The sequence below is a fragment of the Cyanistes caeruleus genome, chromosome 2, assembly GCF_971803275.1.
Source record: "Cyanistes caeruleus chromosome 2, bCyaCae1.hap1.1, whole genome shotgun sequence".
Classification (NCBI taxonomy): domain Eukaryota; kingdom Metazoa; phylum Chordata; class Aves; order Passeriformes; family Paridae; genus Cyanistes; species Cyanistes caeruleus.
In genome coordinates this window covers 29,044,680-29,066,009 of record NC_141702.1, presented here as the reverse complement: position 1 = coordinate 29,066,009, position 21,330 = coordinate 29,044,680, and the positions used below count along the sequence as shown (strand labels likewise).

Below are 21,330 nucleotides of genomic sequence, written 5' to 3'. Positions count from 1 at the left end.
AAAAGGAAAAACAAGTTTTAATACTATTTCAGTTAAAATTACAGCAGGAACACACTGCACAAAACACAATACATCTGTGCTGCCAGTCATCAAAACACTTTAGATGGTTGAAATTGTTAAATCTCCTTCAACTGAAAAGAAACCTCAAGTGTCAAGGCTCAGTTTGTTGTCAGCATGCTTCATACTCAGCTGCTACCTTACCATTTTTTATTGGTGCTTAGGCAGAAGTTGCACATCAAGCTGTTAGCACACTCACCAGTTGTTCAGCAAGTTTACTCACCCTTTGACCTTCTTTGCCAGGTGGACCTTGGGGACCCTCCAGCAAACCCTGAAAATACAAACATTAAACAATTATAACATTCAGAGCTATTTCCATCCTCTATTTTTCTATAGAAGTATGGCTAGACCAGAGATCCAGATGGAAAGACAAGGCATTTATTTCTAATAAGAAGAATTGGCTATTCCTAAGAATTCCTTCAATGTTATATTAAGATGCAAGAAAAATCACAAACAATAATTATTTATCACATTCCATCATATAAAGGCCGTATCCATTGGAAAAGAAGAGGTAAGTCAGCACTAATTAAGCATAGTAATATTTAACTACAATATTCATTGAAAAGTGGTTTATCTTGTTAAGTTAGGATGCCATAAAAAATGACAAAAACAGTTGTTTTAAATGAAAGACAACTTACTCTGCAACTCAAATTCAAATATAGGCACTGAAGGGGGAGGGGAAGGCAGGGGAAGGGAACTAAATATAGCAGAAGGCCTTATGCTCACTGGATCCTAAGAACCAGCCCTGTGCTGCTTCCTCTGCATATCTGTCTCGGCTTTTGAAAACACTTTAGTGCCTCTTTTCTCTCTCTCTCTCCTGAACAGGCACTGGAGCTTTGAGTGTTTTGAATACATCCTTGAATTGTGAGTCTTCCTTCCGAACTCAGTGTGAGGATCTGCCTTTTTCAGTCACAGATCAAATCACAGAACAGTTCTGATGCTTTGGGGCTTTAATTTTACATCTGATTAAAGTACAATATAATCATGAAGCCTTCAAATAACATCTCAGAACAACTTAGAACAGTCATTCTCCCCACTCCCCCTTTACTTCATGAGTCACCTTGGAACACAATTAAAAAAATTACTTTGAGGAAGCAATCTAATTTCCATTATAGCAACAAGAAATGTGAAATCATTTTCAATATAATCAGTGAAGAATATATAACAGTTCTGCATTGTATAATTAAAAAAAAAAAGCTTTGCACGTTATATTGCATATCCTTACAGGGTGTAACAAAATTAAACCTACATTTTGTGTTCATTTAAGAATTTGAAATATTAAAGTTTTAATATCTTTAAAATTACTCAGAATCATGTATTGCTTCAGCATGAGTTATATCTTTGGTCAAATTCAAACACCTTACTTAGAATCAATTACATATATTGACCCATATTGACCCAATAAGGGTGAATTGAGGCGCCCTGACAATCACGATTTTTTAAAGTACCTGGATTTCTAGAAATGAATTTAACAAATTTGTTTATGATTCCTAATTCCCAATATAAACTTGAGAAGGTAAATAGGCATTCCAAAGCTACTAGCTCATACATCTTCAAATAATGTTTTAAGTTGATTAGAATGTACTGACTCCAATTTTAAAAAGAAGTGGCCACTTCAAGAGCTTTTCCATTTCTAACATTTCTCCAGTTCCAAACACTGAAGCTAAAAGTATATCTCAGACAGTATTTCACTATCAGATGTTTCTCCTATCATTTCAGTTTATAATGTAAACATGATAAGATGTAGGATCTTTTACAAAGCTGATGTACACCATTTCCATCTTCCACCATAAGTTTATGGAACTAAAATAGGCGTGAGAATGTTGTGTCCAACAAATGATATCACAGTAAGTTAATTACAGTGCAAGTTATGTAGCTTATACATACACAAACTCATAAAGCAGCATGTCAATGCGACCTCTGTAAATCTTCCTTACTTTCTCCTCTAGGTAGTGTGGAACTCGCAGTGTTCTGTCTAACTGTTAGCAATATTCTAATTCTGTAAAGAAATTCTGGGAATTCAGGAAGAGGTGGAATTTTGTTTTGTTAATTTTTCATTTAAGTGACAACTTTATGCAGGGGAATGAGATGAAAACCTGCAATGTCCATTTTATGGGGGAGGAAATACTTAGCCTCACATATCTGTACAATAAGGCTCCAAGGGGATAAGAATTACACAAGAATGTAACTGCACAATAGTGATAATTAATAGCCAACATTTTTATCCAAGGAGTACTTTTATTCTTTTTATTCTCTCTACAATATTATTGTCAAGAAAAAGGAACCAGATAAGGAGATTTATCTTCAAGGAAAGGGAGGAGAGCTGTGTACAATTGGTAACTAGGCAGGGAGGACTCCCCTGTACAAGGAGCCACATCCTGATATTGAAACTGAGGTAAAAGTTCACACCAGCTTCAGTGGGATCTTCCGTTTAAAAAGTGATAGGACAACAAGGGCCATGTTAACTAACACAGTTCTAAAACTGCAGTAACTTGGCCAAAGTAATGACTTAGCAATGCTACCTCTGCTCAGTATTCACTGAAAGAGATCACAGAAAAATAACTGCAGAAGAAACCTGCAAGAGAAATGAAAGAAACCTTCTAGAGTGAATTTATGATGAATAAAACACCTATCATTGAACTCCTATACAACCTGGCAATGAACAGAAATACATGTTTGTGGAAGGCAGACTAAAGTATATAAAGTATACTTAGCTTGTATTCCTATTTAAATTCTGGAGATCTTCCTTTGGAGATCAAAGATCAGATTTGACTCCTCCCAAACATGGATAACACAGTAGGTCAGAGGAGCCCACCACCACAGGTAAAGGGATAGAATATAGACTGAATATACATCTATCTATCTATCTATCTATCTATCTATCTATCTATCTATCTATCTATCTATCGGATATGCTGTGGATTGTGTTCAAAACATTTATGTCAGAAGACAATCTATTCTACAGCTATAAAGTCCCCAGGTAAACAACAACCAAAGCAATTAAGGTCATAGAACCATACAATGGCTTGGGTTGGGAGGGAGCTTTAAAGGTCATCTAGTCCAATCCTCCTGCAATGAGCAGGGACATCTTCAACTAGACCAGGTTTCTCAGAGTCCCAGCCAACCTGGACTTGAATGTTTCTGGGGATTGAGCATCCACCAACTTTCTGGCCAATCTGTTCCAGTGTTTCATCACCCTCACTGTAAAAAACCTCATTATATCTCATCTAAACTGACCCTCCTTCAGTTTAATACCTGCTTCAGTTTTATCCCTTGTCCTAGCTCAACAGATAAAGTCAGATAAAGCTCAAGTCCATCCCTACCTTTCTTATGGGTGCCCTTCAAGTATTGCAAGGCAATTGGAATCATTCACTATGTGTCACTGTCACTCTAATACTTTTGAACTGGCAAGAGCATGGCTATGGTGATGAGCAGAACAATGCCTAGGAACAGCACAAGGCACTGTGAGGTATAAACCAGCCTATCTGGGTGACATCAGGCTGGCAGGAAAATATAATGCATTCTTCAAGGTGACCTAATACACATGGGATTTTCCTGACACTGCCAGGCCACCTTTGAGGCTTAAAGGTGGTAGTCTTCTACTGACTTCATGGTGCAGTGAATTAAAATAACATATAAAATCCAAAAAAGCCTGTTCCTGTCATGGACCAAGCAAGCCCCTTGAAGTAATGTAACTGAAAGAGCTTGAGAAACATGAAGTGAAAATGTCTCAAACATTACTATGTAGCTTAGGGAAAATAAAAGCCAGTAAAATGGAGATGTTCTTAAGTGCAACTGAAATTTAGAAAATCTACCACAATGAGTGAGGGTGGCTAAGAAAAGAGATGATACATGATGCACAAGAGGGTTGTACAAAACCTTGAAAATGAGGAGCAGAAACTTGTGAATCCCATTATAAAAGGTAAACCACAAAGGGAAGTGTTGACAAGGGAAAATATGGTTCTTAGAATATAGAATAGAAAAAGCAACCACACTGTGAAGAATATGCAGACAGATATTCAAAAGAAATATCATCGAAACTTAGTCTAAGTCTTAGTTGAGGGAAACTAGGAAAATAAAACCAGGTATAAAAATACTGCAATAGAATAAATGAGTTTTTAAAATAATTAGTATTGAAAATATCTGTAGGAATTAAAATTTTAGTATTTTAACAGCTAATATTTTTTGCAAGTATCAGGAGACAAAAATCAATAAGAATTATTTAACTTGAGACAGTAGAAGAAAAATATGTTAGGAAGTTACAGAAAAATCAGTGAACAGTTGAACCAGTTAAGCTGTTTTAAACTTCAAAAGCTGTTAATTTAAAGCGTATGAGTGTGGAACTATCAAAAACCACTTACTATAGAAGAGCTAAAATCCTGTCACATGACTCTGCAGGTACAAAAGCATTTTAAAATACCTGATACGCCATAATGAGCATCTGCAGAGACATGAATTTAATAACTGAAAAAGTGCCCAAAATCATACTCTCCAAAAAGTGAAGTTTTTATCATGACCCATGGTGAAACAAAAAATGTTAAAAAAAAAAAAAGAAAACCCCCAGCTCAACTGGAATAATGAAGGTACTTAAAGCTGTTATTCATGTTACTTCTCACAGAAGGTTATGGTTGATGCCAAGAGAGCAAAATATTAGACAAGTACATGTATTTTTGGGATTCTGAAAGTTGCTTCAAAACATAGCTTATTGTATTTGAAGTAGAAGCAGAAGGGTAGACAGCTGCCTTATGTACTTGTAGGTAGTATTGCTGGAATACATTGTGAGCTGGAACAAGTTTCCTTCTCAACACAAATTAAATATAATACAAATGCTAGCAATAATAATGCAGGTCTAATTAAGGCACAAAAATTATTTCATTTCATTTATACATGCTTTGTGTGCTCTATACACAAGCTACTTTCATCCAGTTTTTCCTCACTATGAATTCCAGCAAACACATGACCTCAATATTTACAGAATAAATGCTACTAGATTGGGAGAAAATGTATGTAATTTAGTGAGATGAGTTAAAGACAGAGACTAAGTCTAAATTAGGTATGCAGAAATACCTTGTGATAATGTAAGAATAGGTCATTTTTTAATTATTTGAATATGCAAGCTTTTATAATGATAAAACTTGCTACTTCAAAAAGACACAGCTATAAAATATATGATTTTGCCAAGCAATTTCAAAATATTTTGTTGATAAACAGAAAGGTATAGTTCCACTGAAACAACATCACTACTGAAACATTTTTAAAAGCAAACTGGCAGGCAGTTCCCATCGCAAGTTATTGATGTAGTCCTTTGAAGCACATTCCCCTTCATCAGGATAAAGAAAAGCCATCACATTGTTGAGTTACATTTTCAATGTTCCCTCTGTAAACTCCACAAGTAGAGAGCCACAGAATCACGGTAATCAGGAGTCAGGTAAAAAAGTAACCACAGATTTCTGACTTCCTGGCATGACACAATGGGTGGTCAGAGTGAAGAACTGAAGTCTGACTGACTTGAAGAGCACTCACCAGCCACCCAAATGCTGTTTGTGTGAGGGATGGTACTGCTGTGGCTGCACTGATGTAAGAATGGCACAGCATCCCAGACAGGATGCAACAAGATGCAGTTCAGTAGATGTTAAAGGCATCCACTTAATTTGGAGGTGTTTGTAGAGAACAAGTTCTATCGCGCAGGTCACGGATCTTTCTATCCTATTTTGAGAGTATTTTCCATTTTGGCCTGTTTGTACCATACTGAGAGTAAATGAATGGCTTCCTCTCAGGTAAAAACAGACTATCACACTCAGCAAGCAAAGGAACTGAAATATGAATAACTTCCCTCCAGTCAAGATGGTCTAAATGTTGGTTTTTCAGGTATCTTCAAGGCAGTTTACTTGCTGCAACTGTGATGGTGCCCTACCTTGAACTCCAAACAGGAGGATGAGACCTTAGAATACAATTAGCATTTTGTCCAAAAGACTGTCCATCACCACCCACACGGAAGCCCACAGAGCTTGCAGACACACCTCACTGTTACAAATACGTTACAATGGGAAAAATGGCACAGGAAAATCACAGAAGGATGACTAATTTCCTGTTGTATTACCATTTATGAGGGAAATTTGACTACCTCTATCTTAAGCATTTCCAAACATGACCTGATCTCAGACACATCCTTACTGAAGTACCTTGAGACAGCAAAAGGAAAGATTTGTATGCTTCTCAGCCCCTTAAAGTTACTGCAGTGACCGTACTGTTTTGATGTTATCCCCCTTTTCCTTCTAAACTGCTTCCAATCTGTTTGCTTCTACAGAAAAGGAGACAGCATTTAGCAGAAGTATTTCAGTCTGCCAGAAAACATGATAAGCTATATTTTCTGGATAATTTATTACCGCAGCAAACAGAAAATTTGTTCCTCACTGACATCATTATTCTTTGTGTTTGGCCATTTCTTTAGCTCTCTCTGTTAACTTGAAATGTACTTTCCTTCGAGACAATATTTTGAAAGGGAAATTGGAAGGGTAATTTCACAGAAGTTTACATTCATGAACCTAGTACTTTTAATAAACATAGGTTTATTTGCTAAGCAAGAAAAGTGTAATTAAAATCCTGAGGAGTAAATCAAAATTATTCATTACATTGATGTCTGCTGCATATGGGAAAATTTTCAAATTATAATTCTAATGAAGGACATATAAAGCACATTCATGCCAATTTTTTGAAAAACAAATTTACTGTAAGATTAACACTTCAATCTTCACTTGTGCCTTCAGTATCAGTACTACTATGTAAAGAAGATAAAAAACGTACTGTAATTGCTAAATCATCTTCAGCAAAGGGGTAATCTTAATAACACTTGCTCCCATAATTAAAAAGTGCTTTTGGAAGAAGAGAATATTTATAAGTTATACTGTCAAAGCTAAGCGATCACTATATTTGAGGAAAAACAACTGAACAGTTCTGTATTTTCAGGAAATTAATACACCTCCATTAAAGAAGCTCGGATAGATAAAATTCAGATTTTCCTTAGAGTATATGTATGAAAAGAAGAGATTTAGAATGGAAATGTAATTTGCAGTCTGTGCTTTCTTTAGTTAAGTAGGATTACTTGCCTTTATGTCATTACATGGAAGGAAAGCCAGGGTAGTATTATTTGTGTTGCTTACTACTGGAGAGTGTGTGTCCATTTCTTTAGCTTCACATGAAGGGCTGAGGAGAAAGCGGTGCAATCTGTAGCTGATGTTTGTTTAGGAAGGGGAGAGCCAAAAGTTACAGTGGAGCTTGCCCAGACCTGAATCTACAACTTCCTCCCACAGCCGCCTCCACACGGCACTTGTGCACCAGCTTCCTTCGGATCGATTTAACCAGACCTAGGAGCCAACATTCCAAATATCTGTTTAGTAAGCAAGTCCTGGGGACTTCTGTCTGTGACCGACTTAAGCCTTGGCTTCTGAGTAAACACTTGGTGCCATCTGGATGACTATTTTATAACTCCTGAAAGGGATAGGTTCGCAGGAACGGACGGACGGACTCTCATTTTCCTCAGGAACTAAAAGCAGCGTATCGAGTGTCGAGAGGAATAGTTATCATATATTTTACAAGAGATGGCTGTGCTACCTTAACTCACCTGTCACTCTTCTGACACGGCACGCACAGGCTTAAGCTGGGGATACCAGAGCAGGCAAGCTGCAGAGCCAGCTGTGACCCTGCAGAACACAGTCCCCAGCTTCTGCCACTAAATCCCACATCTCGACAGAACCGCGCTACAGAGCAGGACAATCCCTCCTTTTTACTCTCTGAAGGTTCATCAGCTACAGTACAATTTATCAGGGAACTTAAGCTTTGAAAATCCCATGTTGTTGCATAAAGTGGACATAATAAAGGAGAAAATTTCAAAATATGATCACAGCATTTATACACAAGACACTTGAAAAGTACTAAAGAAAAGAGACATCTACTACTCACAGAGCAATTCAGAATATAGCAGAAAAATTAGAGGCAGCATAAAGAAAGGCTGGGAATCAACCATGATTTTGGACTACTCCCATAAAACTACCATCATAACTGAGAAGAAAAAATAAATACATATCTCTGGGTTTGGGCAGTATTAACTGATTCATAGAAACAGAGGAAAACTTTACCTCCTTAATAAAAGGGGTCAAATATACATGTATGTATGTCAAATTTACAATAAAATATATTTGCATGAATAATGCCTGAGTCAAACAAATATACTTAGAACTATTGTAATTGCTAATTTCATTAGGGTTTGATGTAAATCCTATAAAATTTATCACATATTTCTTCTTACAGCTTAGCATGATTTGCATTATAATGCTGTTTCTTTTCTCTAATTCTTCATGAATGATTGATGAAATTGTATTAACAAGACTTACATATGTGCCTTGAATAAATGCACATAGAAACACATGGAATTCTAATCCCATCTCTTTCTGAATTCTCTGCTATTGCTGCAAGTGAGAAATTTTGTTAAATGTTCATCTTGTTAGGATTTCAGTGTGAAATTTTCTGTTAACTCACATCAAACAGGAAGATCCAGAGCTCTACTTTGTTTTTCAGATGCACTTTCTGAGCTATGAAATTTCAATTTCAAACTCATAAAATAATTTTTGCATCTTAAAAAGCAGTACTATTGTTTTGCCTGATTTGCAGTTTGGCATATGCTCATCTACCTAATGGATTGTTAGAGCTGTTGAGTATTTATGAATTCTGCCATACATACTGCCTTGAAGTTTCCCTTATTCCATACTAAAATGGCTATATCTGTCAGCTGAGCACTTAAAACTACATTTTTCCCTTCAAGTACTAATCTCTTCATTCTCTTCTCTATTTTCTCATGCTTCTGACCCGTGTGGGATTTTCTACTCATCAGGGCTGTACAAACACTTTTAGATACAGAGTCTAAAAGTCTACATCTTTTAGAATTTTGCAGTTGCCAATAGCACAGACAAGGAAAAAACCCCAGGAATTTCTGCTGCATACTGTTACATACTTGTGTAGATCACCTACAGATAACTCTCCCTGGACCAACCAGTGAAGCAGTCCCAGTCTTCTGCTACCTTCAGACTCCCTGTGCTAAGGATAGAAGCATGGTACAGGTCTGTTTTTCAGACTCTGAACAACACTACTGATGGTCTAGTTTATATTGAAATAATTATATATTGTATAGTATTATATATATATATATATATATATATATATATATATATATATAATAATATATATATTGAATGAATATTCAATATATATATTGAACTATATATATTATATATATATCAGTATATATTCAATGTATATTCAATATATATATTATAATATATATTGAATATATTGTAGACCTCATTCAGCTTACTCCACTGATGTATGATTTCCATGGAAACACACAGGAATGGATGGAAAAGCTGCACAGGGCAGTAGAGCTCTGTGTGATGCCATCATTTACCACCTGTCTCTGTATACAATTGCACTGGGGCAGAAGGTCAATGACCCAGGCCCAGTTGTCCAGTTTGAGCAGAACCTGGTGCCTTTTAATATTCCCTTCCTCCTTGCCAAAAGTCATACTTAGGACTTAGTTCTAACAGTGTGTCATCATTTTCACTCCTCTTCCTTCCTTTCCTCCCAGCATAATAATTAATTTATCTTTTAGATAAAAATAAATAATTTTCACATTAAGAAAAAATAAAAATTACTAGAAGCAGAGGGTAAATTTATGGCATTATGACTTCATCCCAAATTAATGGAACCTTTTAGAACTTTAACAGGACTCATAACTGAAACACATCATATTTTGGCTATAACAGCCAAACAGAATGGTTCTGACATAGTAAGTTCTCATTAAGTAACACAAGAACTGTGATATTATCTGACCTACTATTTATTCACAGCAAGATATGACATCTTCCTTTCACGATTATATACTGTAAGAGTCACAGTCACACAAAAGTTGCACAAATAAAACCATTCTGAAAACTGAATTTTCCCCTAGCCACCATCACTCACGTAATTAATCTTCTTTTAGTTCTTGCCAAAAAACTAAATGTGCAACTATTTACAGTGGCAGAGAGAGAAAGCTTTCCAGCTGGGCTGTATATTCCCACTCTGCTGTAATCTGTCTTCAAACTGCTAAACCCATTCACACTGACTCTTGTCTATAACAGTTACTAACATCCCTCTGAAGACTGTGCCTGCTTTCCTAAAATTTAAATCTTTTATTTTAAAAAGTGTAAAGACGACCATCAGTAAATGTAGCAACACAGAGACACCTTGTTGTGCTGGAATCAATGAACTGCAACATTAGCATTCTGTAATCAAAGAAATGCAATTCTTTGACATCCATTTTATGAAATCAAATCACTTCAGGTACAGAAGGAGTAAATTCAGTCAATCTGAAAGCAGTGTGCCCTGGCAAACAGGAGGGACAAAAGTGTCCTGGGGGGCATCAGGCACAGCATCACCAGTCGGGCAAGGGAGGGGATTGTCCTGCTCTGCTCAGCTCTGGGGCAGCCTCACCTTGAATTGTGTGCAGCTTTGGGCACCACAACACAAGAAAGATACGAGGATCCTCAACAGTGTCCAAATGAGGGCTACCAAGGAGGAGGAAGGGACTTGCAGGGAAGAGCAGCTGAGGGCACCAGGTCTGTTCAGCCTGGAGGAGGCTGAGGGGAGACCTCACTGCAGTTACAGCTTCCTCATGAGGGGAAGAGGAGGGGCAGGCACTGAGCTCTTCTCTCTGATGACAGAGACAGAACCAAGGGAATGGCCTGAAGTTGTGTCAGAGGACATTCAGTTCAGGTATCAGGAAAAGATTCTTAACCCAGAGGGTGGCTGGGCACTGAACAGGCTCCCCAGGAAAGTGGTCACAGCACCAGCCTGACAGAGCACAAGAAGCATTTGGACATTGCTTTCAGGCTTGTGGTATGACTTTTGGGGACTGTCCTGTGCAGGGCAGGTAGCTGGACTTGATGATCCATGTGATCCCTTCAACTTCTTGGTATCATACTACTGACCTCTGAGTATGATTCTTAGGAAATCTTTGAGTCCACAATTGCAACTTAAGACAATGAACACATTAAAAAAGAGACTTAACATACCCAAGTACTTCTGTCAGAACAGATATACTAATTTTTCAATCATTTACATAAAAATTCTCAAAAAGATTGTTCTATGGATCTTAGAGAACACACAAAATAGATATCCTCAGGTTTTTTTCCTGTCCATCTTCAGACATGTCTGATTCCTATTTCTGCAATCCCTTCAAGGCCTGTAAGAATCTATCTAAAGCATGACATACTCCAATGCATCTACTACAGTAAAATCACAGGTTACTAATAATATTTTAATGATATATTAACTCTTCCAACACACAGTTTGTATAATCAAGAACTAAAGGACATAAATGTACCTCTTTAGCAAGACATGAACTGCAGGAAAGAGTCGCTGGTCTTGGGACAAAACACTAACTTGTTCCCAGGAAATCGAAATAAAGGGTATTATAACTCATAATCCAAAAAACAAGTAGTCTAAAAGCATGGCAATTTAATTTTGACACCACAGAATTTATCTTCATCTTATGGGTATCTGTTATATTCTTCAATGTCTGTAAGATCTAATGGAGATCTTTGCTGCTATGGTGTTGGAAATTAAAGGAGGGAAAAGACAATGTATAATCATTTATACTATTTTATACTATTTATACATTTATTATTTATACTATATATATGAATGATTATGTTCTTTTGAAGTTTATTTAGAATTACATGGGTAATATGAATAGTATAGATGTGGCTCATAACACTGACTCTGGGAGAAGAGAAGCTACAGCTTCCCAGCTTTGTGAAGCTACAGCTTGGGAATCTGGAAGATTTTGGTTTTTTTTTAATTTTAATTTTCTCTTTTTCCACACTCTTTTGCACCATTTGGAATTTTTTTTGCCCAAATAGACTGTTCTGAACAGTAGGGTTTTTCATCTCAACTCATGAGCAAAACCACTAAAATTCAGACAGCATTTATTACATTTATGAAGCAAACAAGGCATGCCCTAGAGAGTTTTGGGGACACTTTTCTTCAGACTTTCTTAGGGAGTGGATCATTGCAAGGAAATTAAGAACATTTTCCACCATCCATACAGCAGTATCTAGCCAGAATACAATAACCTAAAAGCATTGATCATTTTTGCAAGCTTTTACTGAAAAATGCTTTTCCCTAAAAATAAGAGAAATATTTAGCTTGAACAAGTCTATATTATTTATACACAGAATAAACAAGATAATATCCTTGTTAGCATTTCTGAGGAAACAAGATGTTTTAAACCTGCTTATTTTTTTTATATTTACAGAATTCCCTTCACAAGTCATATAGAAAATGCAGAGGCACTCTGAAGAAAGGGACTTGACTTTCAGGTTTATTAGTGGGAGTATTCACATTGCAAGTAAGTGAAAAACATGCAGTGTTTCTTAGGGATTTTGTTTTGGCTGTTTTTCTTTATGTGTACTCACACTCAAGGCAGCTGGTCCTGGAGGTCCTGCATCTCCCTAGTTAAAACAGGAGAGGAAGTTAAGTCAACAATCTCTTTAGTTATGCATATTTAACCTCTAGACCTTTTAGAGAATATGCAGCATTGCAAAAGTGATTTCAGTACCATCATCAAGCATGCTGATTATGAAAATATGTGAGTAAAGTGACATTCTTCTCCAGTAATGACATAAATATACACAGTTCACCACAGGTTAAAAGGAAAAATAAAAAATCCAGGCCTGTGCATAAATGAATCACAGCTTAAAAAAAGCAATCCTTCAAAGCACATTTCCATATGTCAAGTTACAAACTTCAGCTTACATGCACAAGGTGGCTGCTGAAGCCAGTGTGACAGCTCACATATGTAAAGACATCTGATTGTGTAAATATTCACAGAATTAGGTCACTGAGGCACAAATCGCATCTGAGTTCTTCAGGTTTAATTCATGGGAGCAAATTAGTGCACCCAGAGAACAATTCAAAACACCAAATTTAGGTTCCTGCTCAGAATTCCTTTTAAAATTCATTGTGATAAAGGGTACTTGTCTTTTGCATTTACATTTAGCCTGTACTCATATCCTTTAACCCTTAAGTTGCACAAATGGCAGCAGTGGGTGTTTGCCACACACACATAGTTATGATAATGCATTCAAAACTGAAGAATATCATGCACACTCACATATACATACAACTGAATAAAAAGGTACCTTTTCTCCTTTTGGACCAGCCACACCAGGACTACCAGGGTCACCTTTTAGTCCCTGGGCAAAAAGAGAAATGTGTGTTTGTTGTCATCTGTCAAAAATGCAGGGAATAAAAAATCCTGTAGCACTGTGAATTAATATACACTAAACAAACAGGCCTTAAAATTCTACCACGTTATTAGTACTATCCCTAAATTCTTTATTGTCATTATTTTGTGAACAGACAAACATCTATCAAAGACCACATGTGTCTTCAATACATAATTAAACATACAAAGCCAATCTACTTTATTGTGCTCCATTATGGTAAGTAGTGACTAGAAATACGAAGTTCCTTTGCAGTCTTGCATGGCCAACAAAGATAAAACAGAACATTAGAGAGAGTGCTAGAACATTCTTGAATGCTGCTAAATTTGGGAAAGAGGCAAAGGTGAACAGAGAACTGCAGATTTTATGTTTCAAGGAGCAGTGCTGAACTGGTGAACTCCAGGAAGGTACAGCTCAGAGCTGCTGCACATCTTCCAACGCTCTCATTTTCACTGATGTTCACAAAGGCAATTAGAGAAAGAATTGATTCCTTCATACCTCCTTCTTTAGTTCTGCCTTCAACAGGGGAAGCAAATAGCACTGCCTAGCCTTACACTTTTCATACACAGCCATTCCACACGTGCAGGATCAGAGTGGTTTGGTTTGGAAGTGACTTCATCTGGTTCAGCCTCCCCTGCAGCAAACAGGGACATTTCCAACTGGATCACTTTACTCTATCCAACGCATTCATTAAAGCTTCCTGGAATGGGGAATCTACAGCCTCTCTGAGAAACCTTTTCTAGTGTTCACTAGTCTGAATCTACCCTCTACAATATCTCTCATACAACTCTTCCATTAGGAAGTTCTCACCAGAAGCAACAAAAAAAACCCCATAAAATATCTTTAGTACCCAGCACACAATCTTTGTTGTCTTCTCCTTGCTGAAAAACAAATGGAAAAATGAGAGGTTTCAAAATATGCCCAGCAAATTCAAGCCATTCTACAGCACTGAATGAACTTAATTCTCATGGTGGACCAACCTACCAGGAATTCATTTTTATTTAAGCTGAGGGATTTGTCTTGTGCCTTCCCTCTGACCACTGCCTTAGTGTCATGAGAGACTGTGTATTGAAAGTCAGAGACACCTCTACAAGCTCAAAGATTTTAGAAATGAAATGGCGACAATGTAGGCAATACAAGACCCCATCATAATGAGATGCTCCACAAGTAGGCCACCATCGTTATTATTCTGGAGGTTAAATAGGTCAAGGATAGAAAAGATTCATTTACATCTGAATTAGGGTTTACAAACTAAAGTTCTTCCCAGCTCCCTTTTTGTCCTTGCAAACTCTCTTCCTCAGTTTGCAATTATTAGGAAGATAGATACAACTGGCACGAAAATGGTAACTAACATCTGTGCCTTAGTGGGTACAGAAACATGAAATCAGTGAGTGTTCTAAATACTGCGTATTTGTGCAACTTCACTTCCTGCTAAAATTACATTAATTCACCATCTGGAAGGAACATCATTTAGAACTATATGAGCATTTAAGTACCCACTTTGGATTAAATTTGTGGTTGTTGTAAATACCCCTGATTTAGCTTTGATTTGTTCTTTATTAAGCTTGCCAAATATGTAATAGTTAAATCAGAAGTAGTTTTGCTGTTTGAACTTAAAAAATGTAATAGGCAGATGGATTCAAAAACCAAGCCAAAAAATTGCTTTCTTTTTACAATCTGCATATTTATGACATAGCTTTAATATTGTCTCCATTTGCTACATTTTACTTTCAGCCTCCTTCTGAAAGATTGCATAAAACACAAGCAATCCATACTCTTAAAGCCATTTCAGGGATTTTTCAGGTATGCAAACTGTATGGATTTGGTTCAAAATCAATACTAGCAAATCAGCAGTGGAACAATAGTTATGAGTTTAGGAATTAGCTCTAAGGCTGTATGTTTACAGAAGACAAAAGACAAAGCTAAAAAAAAATCTGCAACTCACAGATGGTGACATATATCTGTGTGTCTCTACTGAATAAAAAATGCAACTGTGGATGCAAGATACTGAGCCTGAGCCATGCACTTTAAAACTATGAACCTTTTTTTTTCCTAATTGCTGTGTTTAAAGCTTTTAGTAGTGTTTCTGCAAGAGCACCTCAGCGAGGTGTGCAGTCTGGCAGCTACTGCAGAGATGATTACCACAGCAATTGACCTCAAATAAAAAGGACAATGGTAAACTGCACATTTTACAAGAAACCTTACAGTGTTTGAAGGATTTTTAAGAACCCAATATTATAGACAAATTAGAAGTATTTCTGGTTTGCCTACATGTTATATATGTATTTAAAAATATTATAAACTTTGTAAGTTTCAGACGTAGCAAATGATTGCAAAAGATACATCTGGGAATGCACCATGCTTATTCTTTTCTACAGTCACACTTTTGAAGCTGCTGAGAGGTTTAGCTGCTGGCTCACTGTCTCTGAAATACCATAAGAAGTAAGAATTCCTGTGCCAAGTCAAATCTGTAGCCCCTTTTAGCACAGTACAGTAGGGTATCCTGTCTCTGGCAGAAACCAGAACAGGATGCTTCAGTAAAATGAATGTGGTTATCTAAACAGATCTAATTTGGATGATTTTAGACCAAGCCTTAAGTTAGAAAAGCTCATTTTCTGCAGTGTTTTAGGAGAACAAGGTCAGCTTTGAAAACGAACAAATTTCTATTGATCTAAGGAGTCTGTTACCAGATTTGCCAGAAATTCAAGAACAGATTAAAAATTCCAGCAGCTCTTATAACAGAGAGTAAATTAATTGGGTATTGAATTCTATCCCAGTCTAGCTTTTTGGGACCAAGATAATAATATACATTTATGAGTTCATGAGCAGTCTTCAGCTGAAGCATTTTCTCCCCTAAAAGGACTATGGCCTGGTCTTTTTACAGGACATGATAAACTCACATTGTGGTTCCTTTATGGAAACCAAAATGTAAAGTAAGCATTAGAATATGTTTGTACAAGGCCAATTCGAAGCTACCAAGAAAACAATACTGGAAATATCAGAAATGAGAGATGTTCTATATACATAAATAAAGTAAGACAGACAATTGCAGTACAATTTTCAGTCAACGGAGAAATTAATGGAACAAGTATATCACAAACATCAGTAAGGGTGTGAATTGGGATCAATCAGGGAAAGATTGAATTAGAGGCAGTATTTTTGTTTGGAAGGGATGACTATGCTATTTCTTCTGGTGGAATGAATAAAAAACTGATAAAACAGGTAAAATATATCACCACCTGACACCAGGAACTCCTCTCAAGGAAAAATTGCAAAGATCAGCTGGACCCCAATCAGAAGACTCCAGCAGCTCCTGCAGGAGCCAAATGTTGACTACTGGAATTGCACCTATTTGTACAGCATGAACTATGCTGCACACATGTTGCAATGGAAAATGCAGTTAGACTTCAATAACATTTTCAGGAGAGCAGGTTTTTGACTCTAAAAGGTATCTTTTGAGGAAAATGTAATTTATTATTTGCAATTCCATGGCCTTCATTAGAGTAAGCCCATTCAATGTCACATCAGGTTGAAATCTCCTAGCACAATACATCTTACCTGATGTACTGGAAATACACTACACAACCCAGCTCTATAACCAACTATGTGGAACCACATTATTATAGATCAGATTCACTTATCTCTACCAAGTAACAGAGCTTGGAAATATTCTAACCACTAAAAACAGCACTACATTTTCTTCACAGAGCAACCATAAAATGTAAGTTAACAACAGCTTCAAAGTCAGCTGTACAATGACAACCTGGATAAGCTGGGATAACTTTTCTAATTTAGCAAAGTGTTTTCATAGCGTCAAACAATATACTTTTCCCAGTTTATGTCTCAGGTACTTTTAAATAATGCCTTTTCTCTTTAATAGAATTCCAAAACTTCAAACTGGTATATTACTACAGTTTACTGGACTCTAAATTAAATCTACTATCTCCTAATACTTTTGTTCTTAACAGAATTCTCAGACTCTAGATATAAATAAACATCATCACCAACTTCACTTTTTCAAGCAATGGGATTATTCTCTAGCTATTGAAGTATTTCCTTACAATGCTAGTACTAAGAGAGTTCAAGATTAGAGACAAGCCCTGAGGGTGTGAAGGTAAACAACCATTGCTATTATATCAAGATGTAGGATCCCTTTAATAATGATCATACTTTTAATTATCTTTTCCCACAAGCATCAAAATGAAAAGGTCTAATATGTTCTCCATTTTTCCATTGAAAACCTGGGATTCTTTTATTGTTTACTGAACTTAGAGGTCCAACCTTTGACATCAGGTATGTAAAGAATAAAATTCAATGTAGAAAAGTTTTAGAAAAGTTACTTATGGTATTACTTCCCCCAGCAAGTGAAATAAAAATAACTAATTAAACACTTGGTTTAATATATACACTAGATTTTAATTTCAGAATTGTTTTTCTATTTTTTCCCACCTATAAGAAACACACTATTCCTCTACCAGCTATGCATGACACATGCTGACAGATATGATAAAATTTGCTATTTTGGCTTACTTTTGCTGAAGGATTTTATTTATGTCAGAAAATAGTAATTGGCAGTATCCCATGGCATTCATTCCTACCTGCACCAGTGATCAAGAAAACAGCATGACTCAAAAAGAGTTCTATAAGTTTGGGTGATGAAGATTTTCTTTTCACTTCATATCAACAGGCAGATATATGGATATAACAGAGAACATAATCTGCAAATAGTTTCATGGGTATTTATATTGTATTTTTTTCCATATTCCACACAGGCTATGAGTGTTTTTATATATTTTTTTTTTTCAGGTAGCGTGTCCATGAAGCTCCATTTGTTATAGTGATACAAATGACAGCATTATTTCAGAATCATTGAATCATTAAGGTTGGAAAGACTTCCAAGATCATTAAGTCCAGCCTTTCACTGATAACCACCTTGTCAACTAGACCAGACAATTCATAACCCCTCAATTACAAAAGCAGACAGGTCTCTCACCCAACTGTAAAACAAAATATCCAAAAGAATGGTGAAAGGAAACAACATCTTAAAAAAATTACAGGATTTTAGTGACAGCAATGTGGCACCTGAGTTTAATGTCAAGTGGCTAAAAGAGTCTCAAGGGATGAAAGAGATACTATTCAAGCAAACTGGCAGTTCATCCTAGAAAAACAAATACCTGCTTAGAGACATGGACATGTACTACAGGAGGACCATGTTAGTCATATACTAAGTTATTTATAACTACTCCTTAAGAAACTGAAAACAATGGCAACCACATTAGTAGCATTTATAGAAAGTATTCATGTTGTCAGATGGATTTTGAATAATGTCCCAATCTGGAACACAGCATTGTAGATCTTGGCTCAGATTACTGGAGACATAAACTAGGAGATGTGCAGAACAGTGAGATAAATTCACAGCTCCCGCCTCAAAACCTGGTTCTCAATGAGATTAACTGAGCCAGTTAGCACAGCCAGTGAGAGAAGAGGGAATTGAGACTTTCTAGGTATATCATCACTACAGCCTAGTCTCCAAACCAGGTCTGGCTTCCCCTCTGTTACGCTACTTCTTTCTAACAAGAACTTTCTGTACAGCTAAGAAAACACAAGTTAGCAACAGCATGCAAAAGTTTTCTGTGACACCTACTTTTCTGATTTTGATTAAAATACATTCAAATATGTTTCTACCATTTGTTCAAGATAAAATGTTCAGTCATCATCTTCAAGTTCTTGTGAGGATGGAAACCCTCACTCCCCCAGGCAGAGACAACACCTGCCAGAAGGCAATGCCACTAGCTTTAAGTGTTTTCAGGCTCTTTTGAATACATACAGCACTGCAGATTACACCAGTGTAAGGAGATTAACTTGATTATTGCAGAAATATCAGATATTACATTTCTGCCTACAGAACAAGTTAGAGAGACACTGACAGAAGCCAAGAGTCAATGAAACACAGTCCTGTAAATGACTGGTATCTCCATGGAGAGTGATAACTGAGTTCAAAGCATTTTATGTAAATGTTGTTAAAAAGGAATTGTGTATTTAAACAATACAGTGTTATACTGCCGTGTGCAGTTTTACTTCTGTTTTAATATTTTAATGGAAGTTCCCATAATAATAGTAAGAACTTATCATTAACTGACACATTGCAACAATTCAGTAAATATTTTAAAATACAAATGTTCAGTATTTTTCACATTCAGAGTGCCACTATGTTAAATATGTCCTAGAGTTAATCAGATACTTGGTGTACCTTACTCCTCCTAAAAGGCTGATGGAACAAGATCTCATGTAGTAAAGAAGATCATGTAAGACCAACACAGAAATGTCACCAGAGCTATGGAAAGAAACACAGCCGTGTCTTTTCCATGCTGTCAGCATATATGTATGTATGAGAGAAGTATACTGTTCACCTTTACAGACAGACAGGCTAGAAGAGAATACTTCTTCAAATACCTAAATTTAGTTTTAGCACATTTAAATTTAGTACATTTTCTCTTAGTACATGTTCTCACATGAAGGACATTCACTATTACTTAAAAATGGCCTGATTTACCCAGCATTAAATTGTAATTACCTGAACCAGGAAAAATAGATTTATGGTTACAGTGTGCATAGAAAGCCAGGTGATGTAAAAAGTGTCATAATTTTGTAGCCTGTCTTATAGCATTTTCAGTAGCCCCAGCTAGACTGCCATAGCATTTTTGTGTTAAATGCCAACCCTTTTATTCTTTCAGAACAGGTGCTTAAAAAAATATTGCTGAATACTTTTTCCAAGTCCTGTATCTGGATTCTGGTCCTAAGGTCAGTCATTCCCCATCTGGGAGATGCTCTCTGCCTTTAACAGCAAAGTTTTGCAACTGGAGAGCCAAGAGTGTCCAGGATTAAAACCTAAAGCCAGGGTAACCCCCACCAAGGTCAAGAGGAAGAAGGACGGGAGGAGGATACATAGCAAACATGCTTGACTTTATTATTATGTTTTTTTAAATCTTGATTTTTGAAGTCATGCTGGTTGTCTATTTTAGTATTTTATTATTATTATTTAGTATTGAAAAAAAAACCACCTGACTTTTTCCCCTCTCATCTTGGTTTCACATATAAAAAAACAAATAAAAATTTAAAAATAGGCAAAAGTATGGTTTACTTTATAGTCATGCCTATAGTGTAGGCTCAGGTTCAAGCTTCAATGTGAACTCAGTCATTAGGAATATCCAGTATTTTTAGATACAGATTTATGCTACCTTAAATATGGTCCAGTCCAATTAACTAAGTAGGCAGTGAAATCTGGGAGTGAAAAAAAAAAAAAGGTTGTTTTGATTCTCTCACAAGAGACACATGGCACAGTGAGTGACACACCCAAAAATGGCTAACAGCTTGTGTATTTTCTCTTTCAGAAACCAAAGCTACCAAACCATAGCTTTACCCTGCCTCCAAAAATAACTTATTCTCCAGCAGATTATCTAACAAGGAATCTATCTATCTAACAAGGAATGATTCTCATCTATATTATGTTTAATCCCCATTCTTGTTTCAGTTTATCTCATGAGTCATGAGCAGAAGCATCGCGGAACATACCAAATCCTTATCCACAGCCTTCCTTACATGAAGCTCTAAGAACTCCTAAATCATAGGAATGCACCTCTTCCTCCCTTATAGTCTTGGGGATGTAAAATCTCCAAGCATACACAATTTCCAAATCCATCACTCTTCTTAAATAAAGGCTGAATTACATTTCTTAACCATCCACTCAGAAGGTGTAACTTGACTGTTTCATTATTGTTCTGTTTACCTCAGTTCCAGGAAGGCCTTCTGGTCCTGGTTCTCCTTTATCTCCTTTTTCACCCTAAAATAAATAATATTTATTTTATTATATATACTCATGGCAAACCCTAACCCATCATGCCTTTTAACAGGAAAAATATTTTAGCATTCTGTCTGTTCTACATGTACATTGGAT

The 21,330-nt window shown here is 36.4% G+C and overlaps 1 protein-coding gene across 1 annotated transcript in view; it reads right to left on the bottom strand.

The window, feature by feature from the left end:
• Positions 1 to 21,330, bottom strand: part of COL19A1 (collagen type XIX alpha 1 chain) — a 181,560-nt gene that overhangs the window by 75,797 nt on the left and 84,433 nt on the right. Inside the window, exons 12-15 of the mRNA XM_023922405.2 lie at positions 21,163 to 21,216; positions 13,293 to 13,346; positions 12,567 to 12,602; positions 281 to 328 (exon numbers count right to left, since the gene is read on the bottom strand). Coding sequence (XP_023778173.2) covers positions 281 to 328; positions 12,567 to 12,602; positions 13,293 to 13,346; positions 21,163 to 21,216 — 192 coding nt within the window. The remainder of the gene's footprint in view (positions 1 to 280; positions 329 to 12,566; positions 12,603 to 13,292; positions 13,347 to 21,162; positions 21,217 to 21,330) is intronic.